The following is a 15,737-nucleotide window of genomic DNA, read 5'->3' as shown; positions in this document are numbered from 1 at the left end:
CAAGGATGACTCAGGGTTTTCGGTGGGAACAACTAGAAGAATGAAGTCTTTATTACTAAGGTGGAAAAAGCTGGGAGAGGAAAAGTTACAGGGGCTGTATCAGCTCTGTTTTGTACTTGTTATGCTCGACGTGCCTTTTAGGTGCTCAAGTGGAAATAAAGGTGCTTGTGTGTGTGTGTGTGTGTGTGTGTGTTGTGTGTGTGTGTGTGTGTGTGTGCGCGTGCCACAAGCATACACATGCATGCAGGTTACAGAGTCACAGGAGACATGCAGGCTAGAGACTCACATTTGTAGCTGTCAATGTCTCGGTGGTGTTTAAAGCCCTGAGCCTGAATTAGGTCTCCAGTAGGGGAGAGATCAAAGGACTAAGCCCTGGGCATGGCATGTCTAGAGGTAAGAGAAATGAGGAGAGAACACCAAAGGAGACTGAAATAAGTGGTCAAAGCAAAAAGGAAATCCACCCGGAGGGGAAGTGAAGAGTTTCTCAGGGAGGAAGGAGTGATTAAATGTGGCAAGTACTGTGGGAGGTCAGGAACTACTGAGAACTACTATGGGATGTATTAATAGCAACGCGGATAGAGACCCTTGGGGACGTGCGGAGAAGTAGCTTTGCTTGAGAGGTGGAAGCAAGAACCATGGACTATGGGTCAGAAGCTTAGGGAAGTGAAATAAAATTGGGGGTGAAACGTAGATGTGAGCGTCATCAGTGTTTATGTGGCCATACGCAAGGATGAGATTTCCTGGGGCGGGGGGAGGGGCGGTGCGGGGAGAATGTATACAGCCTTGAGAAAAGAAGGTTGAAAATAGAATCCTATGGAATATCAACATTTAAGGGGTTAGCAGGGGACAAGCAAGGAGACTCGGGGGTGTCCAGAGTGGTGGGAAGGGGGTCAAAACAGAGCCGTGTTCTAGACTCCGGATGCAACGAGACTGCTGCAGATGAAGGAGAAATCAACAGGACAAAAGGCTTCCACTGCAGCACAGCAAACCCACACTTTCTCCTCCCCAATCCCGCATCTCTTCTCTTACAGGACATTGCACTCATGGGGGGTAGCAGATACGCTCAGCTTCAAAGACTGAAGGAAAGAAATGCACACCCCGGCTCCCTCACCCCTCTGGTGGGCTGATTTTGAGTCGTATGTACTAGAGTAAACTCTTTCCCAGATTTCTCACGGGATTAAGCTCTAGGTACCCACCAGGGTCGCTCCTTTAATGATGGAAGAAACAAAGTGCTTTTTATAATTTAAAATGATAAATGATTTAAACCTACAATTATAGGAAAATGCGGGGTTCCAGGAAAATCTCATTTTATTTAAGGCTGGTCATTGTAATGAAAAGTGCATGGCTAGTTTTCAGTGCTTCCTGATGCGACCTATACCCATCTATCTCTGGCCAAACATTGATACGAAGTACTCAAAGAAACAGTATTGCATTATTTCTCCCAAACGAACACACAACTCAATTGGAGAAATTCAGGCTATGTTTTATCAAGATCCCGAAACTACAATTTTGCTGCTAATGCACTGAAATGGTTGCTCTGGGCAACCAGAGCTCGACAAAGCAAATAAGGTACTAGGAAAAGGAAGAGGGAAATGAACGGATAGATAACTAAAGTTCTTTCATGACACGGAGGTCTCTTTAGGCCTACAGAAATACCATTTAAAAAACTACTTTCCATATATGATTACAGACAAGGTTGAAAGCTCAGAATGATTGATGGGACTTGAACTTCAGCCCCCCGAGTTCTCACATCTCAACTATGGAAACACACACGAATGTTTATTTTAAGACCTCTGCAGAACAGTTCCCATACCATTATCACTTCAGCACATCATTTCCTTGACGAGACCTAGTATTAACACAAGATAGGAAGGAGAAGGCCACTGTGTATCCTTGGACATGAGAACAAAGTAGCTTAGGAGTTACGACTGACTTAAAGGATGCTAAGAGAGACAATAAGAGAGGCATTGAATTTACGGAGCTATGCATTGGGAAAAGCAGCTGTTACAAGTCGTGGGGTTTGGCTCGATTCAGTCTGAGAAGACGTTTGAGAGCACCTGCGAGCAGGGGGCTGTAACAGAGGGGATTAATAAGGATTAATGATCAAATCCCAGGACGGTCCCAGGATGGTGGACTGTGGCATGGAGGAGAGAGCCTGGGGCTGGTTTTAAAATAAGCTGGGAACGACCTCCCTGAACCTCAGTTTCTTAATTTATAAAATAAAGATGATGATACCTCAGAGATTTACTCTGGAAGCAACATAAACTACCAGCTGTGAAAGCACTTCGGAAAGGAAAACAGGGCACATTATGTAAAGGGGGGAATGGCTATTTTCTTGGGGGAAATAATTTCACAAGTTGGAAGGAGAAGAATGAGGCAGGAGTCAGCTTTTCCTTATCCCTCATTTCACAGGCTAAGTAGGAAGGCAACGCCCAGCGCAGGTCCGCAGTGCTGAACGTCACCAGAACACTTTCGCTCGCTCTCTTCGCCAAGTGGGACCCTTTCCCTTTTAAAATATTCAGGATTCCGTTGGGTGCGGTGGCTCATGCCTGTAATCCTAGCACTCTGGGAGGCCAAGTTGGGAGGATCACTCCCAGTTTAAACTCAGGAGTTCAAACTGCGTCTCTACTAAAAATAGAAAAATTAGCTGGGCATCGTGGCGTCCATGTCTGTAGTCCCAAGTACTCCGGAGGCTGAGGCAGGAGGATCGCTTGAGCCCAGGAGTTCAAGACCAGCCTGAGCAAGAGCAAGACTCATCTCTACAAAAAAATAAAAAGAAAAGAAAAAGAAAGAATACTTAGCTGGGCACAGTGGCATGCACCTGGAGCCCCAGCTACTTGGGAGGCTGAGGCAGGAGGATCGCTTGAGCCCAGGAATTTGAGGCTGCAGTGAGCTCTGATGAGGTCACTGCACTCCAGCCTGGGCACCAGAGTGAGACTCTGTCTCAAAAAAAAAAAAAAAAAAAAATTCAGGATTCTTTTATGTAATTGCCTCCAATCTATTGCATTGACATTTAACCTGTGTTCCCTGCTTGATAAGGAGTCATAAGACCTGAACCAAGGTCTCTGATAAAACGGGAGGCAGTGGAGAAGACAGAAAAACCCCTTAGAACCCACATGGCCACGAAAAAAGACCTCAGGTTACTCTCCCCATTTATTATACCCTGTTTATGATATATTAGTACACTAAAAAATACTCCCATTGGCACCATGACGGTTTACAAATGCCATGGCAACTCCCAGAAGTTACCTATATAGTTTAAAAAGGGGAGAAACCCTCTGTTCCAGGAAACTTTCCCAGAAATCTTATGATTAATCCTCTCTCTGCTTAACACAAAATTAAATAGAAAGTATAAAATAAGGCCCCGGGAACTCACAAAGTGTGGCTCTCTGTTACTCTGAGAGAGAGCCGCTGACTTGTCTATGGGGCAGCCTCCCTTTTATTTCTTTTCTTACTTTAATAAACTTGCTTTGGCTTTACTCTGTCTGCTTGCTTTTAAGGTCTTTCCTGCGGGAAGCCAAGAACCCGCTTGGGCTTCCAGGCCAGACCTCAGTTTTGGAGTCCACTTTCCCCAGCACCTGATGTGGGGCAAAGAGAGATACTCACCCAGACCCCAAATTGAGACCATATGGCACCCCATTCTGACCTGACAGATGGATGAGCTTCCCTTTGTCAAATCTGGTTGTTGCTCTGTGAATAACTAACATGTTGATATGCCCTCTGTAAATCCTGTGTTTTGCAGTGTTTCACTTTCTAGTAACTAGACTGCGTGCTTATGCTTGTTCTGCTACTGCTCCATATGTCTAACACAACAGAAGACAGAACTGGAGGATAGAGGAATAAAAAGTCATACAGAAAATAAATAGCAAAATGACAGATGCAAATCCTTACTTATCATACTTAGATTAAACGTCAATGAATTCAACACTACCATGAAAAGTCAGAGATTTGCCGAAGTAGATAAAATACATGATTTAACTATGTGGTGTATCAGAAACATACTTTATATTCAGAGACACAAATAGGTCGAAAGTTTAAAAATGGTAATTTTTAAATGCATATGTTTACGTATATTCTGTTATTCTGGGGGGGTGCAGTATTTTTTTTCCCAGAAATAGAGAAGCTAATCCTAAAATTCATACAGAAATGAAAGGAACTCAGAAGAGCTACAGTAATTCTGAAAAAGTTAAAAGATTTACACATCTCAATTACAAAAATTACTGAAAAGCTATAGTAATCAAGACAGTGGGTAGATAGCTAGGTAGATCAATGAAATAGAATTGAGGGTCCAAAAATAAACTCATACATCTATGGCTAACTGATTTTTGACCAGGGTACCAAGGCCACTCAATGGGGAAAGAATAGCCTCTTCAACAGCTGGTGCTGGGACAACTGGATTTTCATATGCAAGTGAATGAAATTAGACCCCTACTTCACACTGTATAGAAAAATTAATTCAAAATGGATCAGTGACTTAAATACAAGAGCTAAATTCATATAACTCTTAAAAGAAAACACAGGAGTCAGCATTAGTGGCCTTGCATTAGCCAATTATTTTAGACATCAAAATAAAAGCACAAACAACAAAAGACAAATACACTGGACTTCCTGGAAGTTAAAAACTTTTGTACTTCAAAGGACACCATCAAGAAAATGAAAAGACTCCCCCAAAATGTAAGACAATGTTTGGAAAGTATGTATCTTATAAGGCACTTGTACCCAGAATATTTGAAGAACTCTTACAATGCAACAATTAAAAGACAATAACCTAATTTTAAAACGGACAGAGCATTTGAATAGATATTTCTCAATATAAAACATACAAATAGCTAACACTAACAAGCTCATGAAATGTTGCTCAACATAATTAGTCATTAGCAAAATGCAAATCAAAATCACAATGGGGCCGGGCGCGGTGGCTCACGCCTGTAATCCTAGCACTCTGGGCGGCCTAGGCGGGTGGATTGCTCAAGGTCAGGAGTTCGAGACCAGCCTGAGCAAGAGTGAGACCCTGTCTCTACTAAAAAAATAGAAAGAAATTATCTGGCCAACTAAAATATATATAGAAAAAATTAGCCGGGCATGGTGGCGCATGCCTGTAGTCCCAGCTACTTGGGAGGCTGAGGCAGGAGGATCACTTAAGCCCAGGAGTTTGAGGTTGCTGTGAGCTAGGCTGACGCCACGGCACTCACTCTAGCCCGGGCAACAAAGCGAGACTCTGTCTCAAAAAAATAAATAAATAAATAAAATCACAATGGGATACCACTTCACTTCAACTAGGATGGTTATAAACAAAAAGGACAAAAACAAGTGTTGGTGAAAATGTGGAGAAATTATAACCCTCAAACATTGTCTGTGGGACTAGCATTTCCTCAAAATGTTAAACATAAATCATTATACTGTAAGTCTCAGCAGTTCCACTCCTAAGTATATATCCAAGAAAATTAAAAATGCATGTTCATACAAAAAATCGCACATGAATATTCATAAACAGCATTTTTCATAATAGTCAAAAACTAAAACAACCCAAATATTTTTCAATTAATATGTAAAGTTTTTAAAAATATGATGTATTCTTATAATGGAGTATTCATTGACAGTAAAAATATATGAAGTATTGAGAGAATCTTAAAAACATTATGCCATATTAAAGAAGCCAGTAACAAAAGGTCCCACGTTATATAATTTTGTTCATATGAAATGTTCAAAATAGTTAAATTCATAGAAACAAAAAGTAAATTAGTGGTTTCTAGGGGCAGAGGAAAGGAAGGATATTGATTTACTGCTAACAGATTTGGGGTTACCTTTCAGAGTGATGAAAATGTTCTGGAATTAAATGGTGGTGATGGTTGCACAACCATTAATTGTATACATAAAACAGATGAATTTTCTAGGATATGAATTATGCCTCAGTAAAGCTGGCATTTTAAAAAGGTAATTAGCATAATATGAAGAAAATCATACATTATCTTAATAGATAGAGAAAAATCATTTGATAAAATTCAAAACCCATTCATGATTTAAAAAAAAAAAATCTTAGCAAACTACAAATAGACAAAATCTGACCAAGAGTATCCATAAAAGCCCTTTAGTAAACATCATATTTAAAAGGAAACCAATATGGAGATACCTCAAAGAGCTAAAAGTAGAACCACCATTTGATCCAACAATCCCATTACTGGGCATCTACACAAAGGCAAAAAATACATTCTGTAACAAAGATATCTGCACTCAAATGTTTATAGCAACACAATTCATAATCGCAAAGTGTAGAAACAACCCAAGTGCCCATCAATACATGAGTGGATTAATAAAATGTCATGGTATATGTTTGTAAATGAATTCAACACTACAATGAAATGGCAGACATTTGCCACAAAAAACAACAGTGCTCTAACACCTCTTGTATTATCCTGGATGGAGCTGGAGCCCATTCTGCTAAGTGAAGTATCCAAAGAATGGAAAAACAAGCAACACATGTCCTCACCATCAAATTGGTACTAACTGATCAACACTTAAGTGCGCATACATTAGTAACATTCACCAGGTGTAGGGCAGGTGGGAGGGGGAGGAGGGCATGGGTATATTCACACCTAATGGGTGCGGTGCGCACTGTCTGGGGGATGGACATGCTTGAAGCTCTGATACCAATGGGGCAAAGGCGATTTATGTAACCTAAACATTTGTACCTCTGTAATATGCTGAAATACAAAAAAATTGTTTAATTTTTTTAAAAATGAAATGTTTGAAACTTTCTCTGTGACATAGGAGAAACAGAAAGCATAATGATTGTAAAGGAGGAAATAAACTGTCATTATTATAGATGACATGATTGTATGCTAGAAAATTCAAATGAATCTATAGAGAAACTGTGAAAATTATTAAGTGATTTATCAAAGTTCATGGATACAGAGAAACAGAAAATAAAATAAATTTTTAAAAACAGTATCATTGACAATAATATCAAAAATACCAGAGACTCACAAATAAATCTAAAGGAAGATGGGCAAGATCTAGGTGTTTAAACCTATAACAGATTACTGAGAGAAATGTTTAAACACCTCATTTAAAATATCTAATATTACCATGGTGTATCACTTTCATGGGTTGGAAGACTCAGTGTTATAAAGCCGTTCTCCCCAATTTGATCTATAGATTTAATGCAGTCTCAATTTAAAAACAAAACAAAAACAGCATTTGTAGAAATTGCAAGGTGATTAAAAAATTTATATTAAATGTAAAGGGCCCCAAAGAGCCAAATGGTCTTTAAGAACAAGAAAAAAAAATGGAGGACGTATAATATTCAATATAAAGACTTATTATAAAGTTATAGTAATCCTGGCAGTGAAATAGAGGGTCCAGAAATAGACACATAACTAATCACTTGATTACAGTGCAGAGGGAAAGAATTGTCCTCTAAATAAACAAAGGGTGGTGGGTCAATTGAATATGCATATAGAAAAAAATTAATCTCTACTTTTCACTTTTTACCATACACTAAAATTGATTCCATAATTATGGTAGATGTAAAACTGAATGTCAAAACAATAAATCTCCTAGAAGAAACACAGGAGAAAAACTTCTAATGTTTTAGGGTAAGCACAGATTTCTTAAGAAACAAAAAACCAATCACAAAAGAAAAGATTGATAACATAGACCCATTAAAATTCAGACCTCTCTTCCATAACAGATGCCAATAAAAGAATGGAAAGGTAAGCCAGAGTGTGAGATCTTTGCAAAACATATATCCAACAGATGATTTCTATCCAGAATTCATACAAAACTACAAACTGATGACAAAAAGACCATCAAATGGGCAAAATATTGGGACAGACCCTTCACAAAAAGGGATATTCAAATGGCCAAAAATTTTTAGAAATTTGATCAAATTCATCAGGAAAATGCAACTTAAAACCACAAAGAAATACTACAATACTCCCACCAAAATAATTAAAATGAGAAAGGCTGACAACGCCAAGGATTGGGAGGGATTTTGAACAGCTGTAACTTTCACACAGAGCTGGCAGGAGTTTAAACTGGTACAACCACCTTAGAAAACTTTTTGCTGAACACACACATAACCCTGTTCAATCAAAGACATATACAAGCATAGCAATAGCATCCCTCTTCCTAACAGCTGAAAACTGGAAACAATTCAAATTTCCATCAACAGTAGAAGGAAAAAACGTATTGTGATATAATACAATCACATATTACAATGCTACATAACAATGAGAACGAATGAACCACAACAAGATGAAAATGTTGTTACACGCAAATAAAAATTTCTAAAAAGGAAATGAAACACAAACACCTACTTTGCTTTCCGTCTTCTTGCTGTGGTGAGAAGCAAGTCCTGCTGACGTTGCTGCTTCCGGTTTGGTTTCGAAACTGGGAGCATTTAAGGAAATCGGGCCAGGTGTAATTAATCATCCCCAGCACTGACTCGCAGCCTTCTCTGGCCGCCTCACAGAAGGACCTACAGGGCAGGAGTCCGTGCCTAGAAGAAAAGTGAAAGGGGAAAATGTTTTCTCAAAACACTTCTCGAAATAATAATGAAATTAAAGAAAAGTTGGCCACCAGTGCTGTAAGATTATTTTAATTTATATTTACTATAGTCAACAACTTAACGTTCTACATTCAGTCCTTTGATGATTTCAGCCACTCTATTGTCTTGATTCTAGAGAGGATAAGCTAGTCCTCTAATATATCATCTATCTCTTGTAGAAGAATTTATCCCAAATAATTTTTCTTAAGTTACCTGTCCTAAAATATACTTGTCAGCCAAAAAGAGCTCTATTTAATATTAAAAGAGGAAAACTAGCATGGAAATGAAGGCCACCCAATTGCAAAGGCAGAAGTAGGTCACAAATAAGTTATTTGGATATTTTTATGATCCCTCTGAGAAATGCAAAGTATCTCCAAAAGGCAGACAGAGTGTAAACCGTTCCTTAACTTCCCTAACCTCCCTGGAAAAGAAACATTACACAGACAAGTAGAAACTTGGAAGATCTTGTACAGTTATTTATCTTTTCAGATGTCTAGTCTGTGTTCTGCAAAGTAGAAAAATGCAAACAATTGTCCGTTAATGGTCAGAGTAATGATACCCCTGGAACTTGTCTTACTCACTTGATGTGCAATCCAACACCCCTAGATCCACCGCTCTGTGAGTGGAGACTAAGATGCTAACGACGCCAAGACCATTCATTGCACCTGTTTCCTCGCAGCCCAGGTGGCCTTTTCTACTCTACAGCTACCAGCTGCACCTCTCACCCTGGCTGGTTATCAGGTGAAAGCATTTCTAATAGTTTTATGGAAACTGTTCACGTCAGTCAAACCAAAGCATCTGCTTCACAAACGTAGAGTAAATAAGAGATCTCAGAATCATATAATGTTAGGTCTGTAAGAAACCTTGCACGACACCTCATTCAAACCCAGGAAGATTCTGGTATGAACGCAAGATCACACAGCTCCCAGGGGCAGAAGCAGGAACACCCACTCTCCCACATCATCTCTTCTCATATAAGGACCTCGTAATTGGGTTTTAAAACCTCCTTGGTCAAACAAGCACATTTAAAATATCTTATTGATACTTTTTTAGGTTACAGAAACATAGGGAATATGCCAGCCATTGAGATAAAACGGAACCAATAGGGTCTGGAAAAGAATCTTGGGGACGAGATCTTGTTATACATAAAAATGGAAAAGGGGAACTCAACAATTACATTCGGATAAAATGTGACCTTCCTCTCAAAAAGTCACCTTAAAACTAAGCATCTTTTAGAATCCTGATATTTACATAATTATCTGCATACATATGTAGGTGGATTTGATAGTGCACATGTGGAAAGAGAGGTTTTGCATTTGAAAGACATAAAACGTGAACTGACCCAGGTAAGTATCGTGGTATAAACAAGACACCTGGATGCTGTTCAGGAAATACTTATAGACTAAGAAAGTATCACTTAAATAACATTGTTTTGAAATATTTCCTCTTCTCAATCTTATTCCAGAGAGGTTCGAGACTGCATTTTCTCAAATAAAACTAAGACACACGGTTAAGGAATGTGGAGAACGTAGAATTCCTACACAATTACTTACCCTTTGCCAGGCACCATGCTAAGTGCTACACACACACGACCTCATTTATTTCTCACGACGGCTCTTTGCTACAGGTACTGGGACTGTCACCTCTAACACACAAATAAGGAAACTGAAGCACAGGAAAAATAAGAGATTTGTCCACGTTCACTGAGGAAACGCGTGTCAGAGGCAGGATTAGAACTCGGGCAGCTGGACCCGAGGACCCACTCTGATAGCTACCACATTGCAGGAAAGTCCTACCTTCATGAACGTATGTTCCGAAAGCACAATTCAAGGACAGTTTAAAACCTGACATGCACTTTCCCAGGGGCACAACCACATACGTGGTGGCTGGGATGTCCCTTCCTTCTACAAAATCGTAGTAAACCCACAGTGAGTCACAGCATTTGCCAAAGCGGCCAAGGAACACGTGGAAGGGGCGTAGATGTTTCTATTTTCTTTCTAGGTGTGGGCCAGCCCACAGTAAAGCTAGAACACAAGCCAGGCTTGTCCTTAGCATTCCTCCTTTCCCTCCTAGTCTGTGACCAGGGTCCCAGTGTCCCCATACTGTCCTGACCACCTCGACACCTGCACCGCACCCAGACAGCCGCCTCTGTCGGAGTCAAAACATACTCTTCCCCTCCTGCAATCAAAACTGCGCTCCCAATTGTAGCTGGTCTCAACTAGGCTTTCAAATAAGAAAAGAGATGAAGAAAACACAGAGGAATACATAACAATAGATGGACACTTAACCCTCACGAGATTTTTTGCATCTTTAGAAAAAGACTGCTTGCTAAGCAAAGGGCTCTCTAATTGATGACATTCCAGATACTATTTAAAGGGGGAAAAAAATCATCCACCATTCTCTGAAGGCGGGGAAGATGGCTGCAAAGCTGAAGAACACTTGAGGGTCCAACTTTCCCAGGCGGTTCCTGGACATTCTCCTACTGCTGAACCCACCTGTTTTTTGGATCATTCCACATCTTTTCTCAGAATCTTTTAGGACAACAGCAATGAAGTTTCATGCTGGGCCCAGCAGACTGTTTTCTTGTTCTAAAGTTAAGTCTCCAACTCAGAAACCGACTCATTGCCACTGACTCTTACAGGAAAACCTTGTCTATCACCCCACAACTTTCATGTGGCCGCTCCTCCACTGTCTGGCCTCGGGCCCACAGTTCACTCCTGCCAAGACTCAGTTTCCTCATTTAAAAAGTGAGGGGCTGGGAAGAGCCGGAGTTTGTACCATTTTTCATGGTCCTTTTACCGCGAACCTTCTCTAAATCAAAATCCATTCTTTAAGGTGAGATTTCTCAGAAGAGCACCGATAATCCCGCCAGCTTTGCTAAATTTCAAAAGGTAACAGACATTTTTCTTGAGATTTGTTCTGGGAACATACAGAGACATGAAAATACCATTAGGCCCTCCATTCTAAAAATAGGGCCTAAGAAAAATGTCTAGAGTGTTTCCAAATAGCTCTCTTAAGAGGTGTCACCGACTGAGACCCACAAGTTTCACATTGCTGGGCCAGGACGTGTGCAATGGTGATAGAGTATTAATAACCAGCCGCCCTTTCAAAGCGTGAGCACAACGAGGAGCCATTTGTCCCTGCATTGCATGAAACTCAACTGCCTGTGAAGCGCTGAAGTAGTTTGCTTTTCATCACTTCGAACAGCCTGGTCAGACAGGCCATACTATTTTGGAATATGCGTCTATATCCCAGCAACGAGCAGACTGACAACTGAAAAACAGGGCGCAGCACAGGGAAGGAGACCACTTTGGCTATCAGAATCCTATTTTAGAAATGGTGATTATTTTTAATTGATGTGTGAAGTACATTTGGTGTCGTGCAAAAGTCCCTAGCACATTGCAAGTAAAGTTAAAGCAGAAAGTTCTTATGCCACCTCCAATGATTATTTAATAATCATTAAATAGTTATTGAAACAGTTGATAAATGAATAAGTAATACTACAACATAGTGATAGTGAGGTTTTTGTGGTGTTTTCACTAGGAAGGATGTTCTAAAATGATTTACCTGCCAAAAAAATTGTACATTTTACCTCTAAAATTTGTAGAGAATTTACTTTCCAAAAATATTGTTAGGATGTATCTATCAAATAAAAAGGTATAGATTTTATCTACCAAAAATGTTCTGATAAGGACATGAAGTTAAAATTACTGAATAAGCTAGTGCCACAAAGCAGGCTTATACAGCTAATGGGTTTTTCAGTTTTATTAATCATTTTTTTTCTAACCTTTTATTTTGAACTTCTTTTAGACTTACAGAAAAGTTATGAAAAAGTACAGAAAGTTTTCATAAGGCCTTTGTCTAGGTTCCCTTAAGGTAAACATTTTACATAGCTATAGTATAATGATTAGAACCAGGAAATCAGCATTGATACAATACCTTTAACTGAACAAAGGACTCTGTTCCCATATATCCAGAATCTCCATTCAAGACGCCACATTGTATTTAGTTGTCACTTTTTACTTTTGACAAATAAACTAACTAAATATATTAGGAGGACAAAGGATTTAAAACTCTTTCTTCGTGAAAAAACAGAAGAGTCTTTGTGACAGGCAGACTCTAAGATGGTCCCCAGCACTCTCTGTCTCCTGCCATCACGCCCTGTGTGATCCCTTTCTCTGGAGAGTGGGCTGGCCTAGTGACTGACTTCCAACCGACAGAAGGTAATGGGATGGCACTTCCATCATTAGACCACATAAGCTTGTGACTTCTGCCTGGCTAGCAGACTCACTCCCCACCTGGCATTGATGAAGCAAGTTGCCATATTGGAGAGGTCCACATGGCAGTGACTACAGGTGGCCTCTGGCCAACAGCCAGCTAGGAACTAAGGCGCTCAGTTCAACAGCCCTTGAGGAGCTAAAATTCTTCCAACAATCATGAGCTTAGAAGTGGATCTTTCTGCAGAGACCTCACCCTGCCAACACCTTTATTAAACCACGTGACAGCCCCTGAAGCAGAGGCCCCAGCTAAGCAACTCCCAGATTCCTGACCCACAGAAACTGTGTGATAATAGATGTCTGTTGTCTGTATCCGTAGAATTTGTGACACAGCAGTAGGTAGCCAATACACTCTTCGTTGACACATCGTGTTGTCAGAGGTGTGCTACTAAGTTAGACGTCCTATTCATTGATGAGACTCACACAACTCTCTCTCTAGAAATACATTCCTACATTTGTCTGTTGGGCTGGGCTGTTCAGTGAACAATAATCACAAAGTCACAGCCACGGGCAGCTCCCGGAGCTGCAGACCTTACTGAGTCATGGAGAGAATGTTGATGTCGGCAGGATCTCGCAAGACAATCTACTCCCATGTCCTTTTACCCTGTGGGGAAACTGAAACCTACAGGAAAACTCTTGTGGCCAGAGACTGTGCCTCCGGCCCGGGGCTGCCCCATATGGCCTCGTCTCACGTGAGCCACAGAAAACATAGAAACATAAATCCACAAATGACACAGGGAAATGAATTCATCACCACTGCTGGAAAACACAGAGACAACAGACGGCTTCCGCCTACCATGGGCCAAAAGCACTGGCTGCCTAGGGCAGCGCACTCTGGCGCCCTCAAGAGCCCTTGCGAGAGGTCAGGGTCAGATGGGGTAGGAGAGAGGCAGGAGAGAGGCTTCCTTGGTTCCCACCTCCTCCTGCCACAGGGCTGGAGCGCTCTGCAAGTGAACGTTTACAGTTGTCATTATCTCACCTCAGAAGACAAATAATGGAAGAAGCTGGGATATTTCTTGGTCACGTTGGTCTGCAACTCTAAAACCCAAGACTGTGTCTTTTTTTTCATTTACAGTTGTCATGATTCCAACAGGAAAGAGATGATGCACTAAAAGCAGGCTCCCTGCAGCGTGTTTGATGGAAGGCCCGCTTACGAAGGTGCAGGCTGAGTTCAGCAAAACCAACAAGGGGCAGTGTCATAGGCTGGGGCAGGGGGCTGCTGGCACCCCAGGTGTAAGAGACAAGGGAAGGAGCAGTCGTATGGGGAAGTCACACCCTCTCACGGTGGGCTGCAGTCACCCCATGTAACAGGGCAGGGGGAAGCCAGCGGGTCCCTACTGAGCCTGCCTGTTCTCCCACACGCTCGTCTCCTGCTGGTGGCTCCCATCGGCGGAACCCAACAGGAACTAGAAAGTAGCCGTGGTTGAAACTCACCCCCAGGGAAGAGCTGGAACAGGAGAGGGTGGAAAGCAGACACGGAGAAGTAAAAGGGAAATAGCCAGCACACAGCTCCACGCCTCACATCTAGTTCAAGCTCAACAAATACTTGTCAAGGGATAAAACACAGTGGCATGTAAGTAGAAAATTAAACCATTATTAGCTTGAAATCTGGTGGGACTGCTTATATCAGAGAAATCAACAACTGCTACAAATGATGGTTTTGTTGTTTGTTTTCTCTTTGTCAGGGATCTGGTTCACCAGCACACCACTGAATAAAAATATAAATCAAGTCATCTTCTACAGAAGAAAAGCTGTTTTTGTTTCCACTCAAAGGAAAATTATTGTCATGCACTTCTTGAACCAGAGTAATAAATTATCTCAACGTTAACTCCTTATCCGCCACCGTCACCACCTCTCCTCCCCTCATATGTGTCATTAATCTTGGTGGTAACACCCTCCACCCAAGTCTCCAGGCCCAAAAACTTTTGCCTCACCTTCAACCTCACCATCCGTATGCAATTAATCACTAAATACTGCCACTATTACTTTGTAAAATCCTTCAGATCCATTTGTTCCTCTCTCTCCCATGTTCTGTTCCAGTAAAATTAAACTAGCTGTAGTTCCTCTAATATATGGTAGACCGAGGCTGTTACTCCACCTGAAATGCCTTTTTCCCCAACTTGTTCACATGGCAAATTTTCTTTTTCCTCCGAAACTCATTTCAGCAGTTACCTCCTCCCTGCTAGTAACCTTCTCTGGTAATGCCAGGTGGAATGAACCCTCCCAATTCTCTGGGGCCCCCACACCTTGAAAACTGACCACATCGTACAGCAATTTCATTGTGTTCACGGCTGGTATCTATTATGCTGAGTGCCTTGAAGGTAGCACTGTGTTTTATTCATCTCCACATCCGCAGGATCAAGCAATGCACCTGGCACACTGTAGGTGCCCAATAAGTGTTTGATAAAGGAATAAATTGGCAGTTTCCCCAACATCTTTGTTGAATACACTGATGTCAGGAGCTGAGGGAGCTTCCAAGCTCTCCGTGTTCCTAGCAACGCCCTCCTCTCCCTCCCCTTATGCCTACGCCCATGCACCCCTGTTCTTGGCCACAGTAGCTGCCTGCAGGACTGATCCCATCATACCGTCTTTTCCCGCTTTGGTCAGTGACCACAGGACACTGAGGAGATCCAGCTCTCCCTCAAGTCCTGGACTCCCATATCCTCGCGGATCAAATGCAACCTTCTCGGCGAGGCTTTTCTGAACAACGTTCTGCTTAAAATTGCACCTCCTGTCACCATACCCCCAGGCTCCCAAAGCTCTCCATCCCCTGCTTTCCTTTTCCCATTGCATTTATCACCATCTAATAAACTAGTATTTATTCATTGTCTGTTTGCTTATCACCGATCTCTCGCCAATATAACATAAGCTCCGTCAGGCTCCATAAGGATTCTTATCTAGCTTATGTGTAG

General features: G+C 41.3%; 1 protein-coding gene across 4 annotated transcripts in view; it reads right to left on the bottom strand.

Moving 5' to 3' along the window:
- Positions 1 to 15,737, bottom strand: part of CORIN (corin, serine peptidase) — a 198,119-nt gene that overhangs the window by 104,520 nt on the left and 77,862 nt on the right. For all 4 annotated transcript variants that reach the window (XR_011231390.1, XR_011231388.1, XR_011231389.1 and 1 more), the window contains exon 5: positions 8,319 to 8,500. Coding sequence is in view for 1 of the 4 variants with exons in the window: in XM_069457572.1 (XP_069313673.1) it covers positions 8,319 to 8,500 (182 nt within the window). In the remaining 3 variants the exon portion in view is untranslated. The remainder of the gene's footprint in view (positions 1 to 8,318; positions 8,501 to 15,737) is intronic.

Source organism: Eulemur rufifrons, chromosome 24 (genome assembly GCF_041146395.1).
Source record: "Eulemur rufifrons isolate Redbay chromosome 24, OSU_ERuf_1, whole genome shotgun sequence".
NCBI classification, from domain to species: Eukaryota; Metazoa; Chordata; class Mammalia; order Primates; family Lemuridae; genus Eulemur; species Eulemur rufifrons.
The sequence above is the reverse complement of the archived record's forward strand: the minus strand, read 5'-3'. Positions and strand labels throughout refer to the sequence as shown.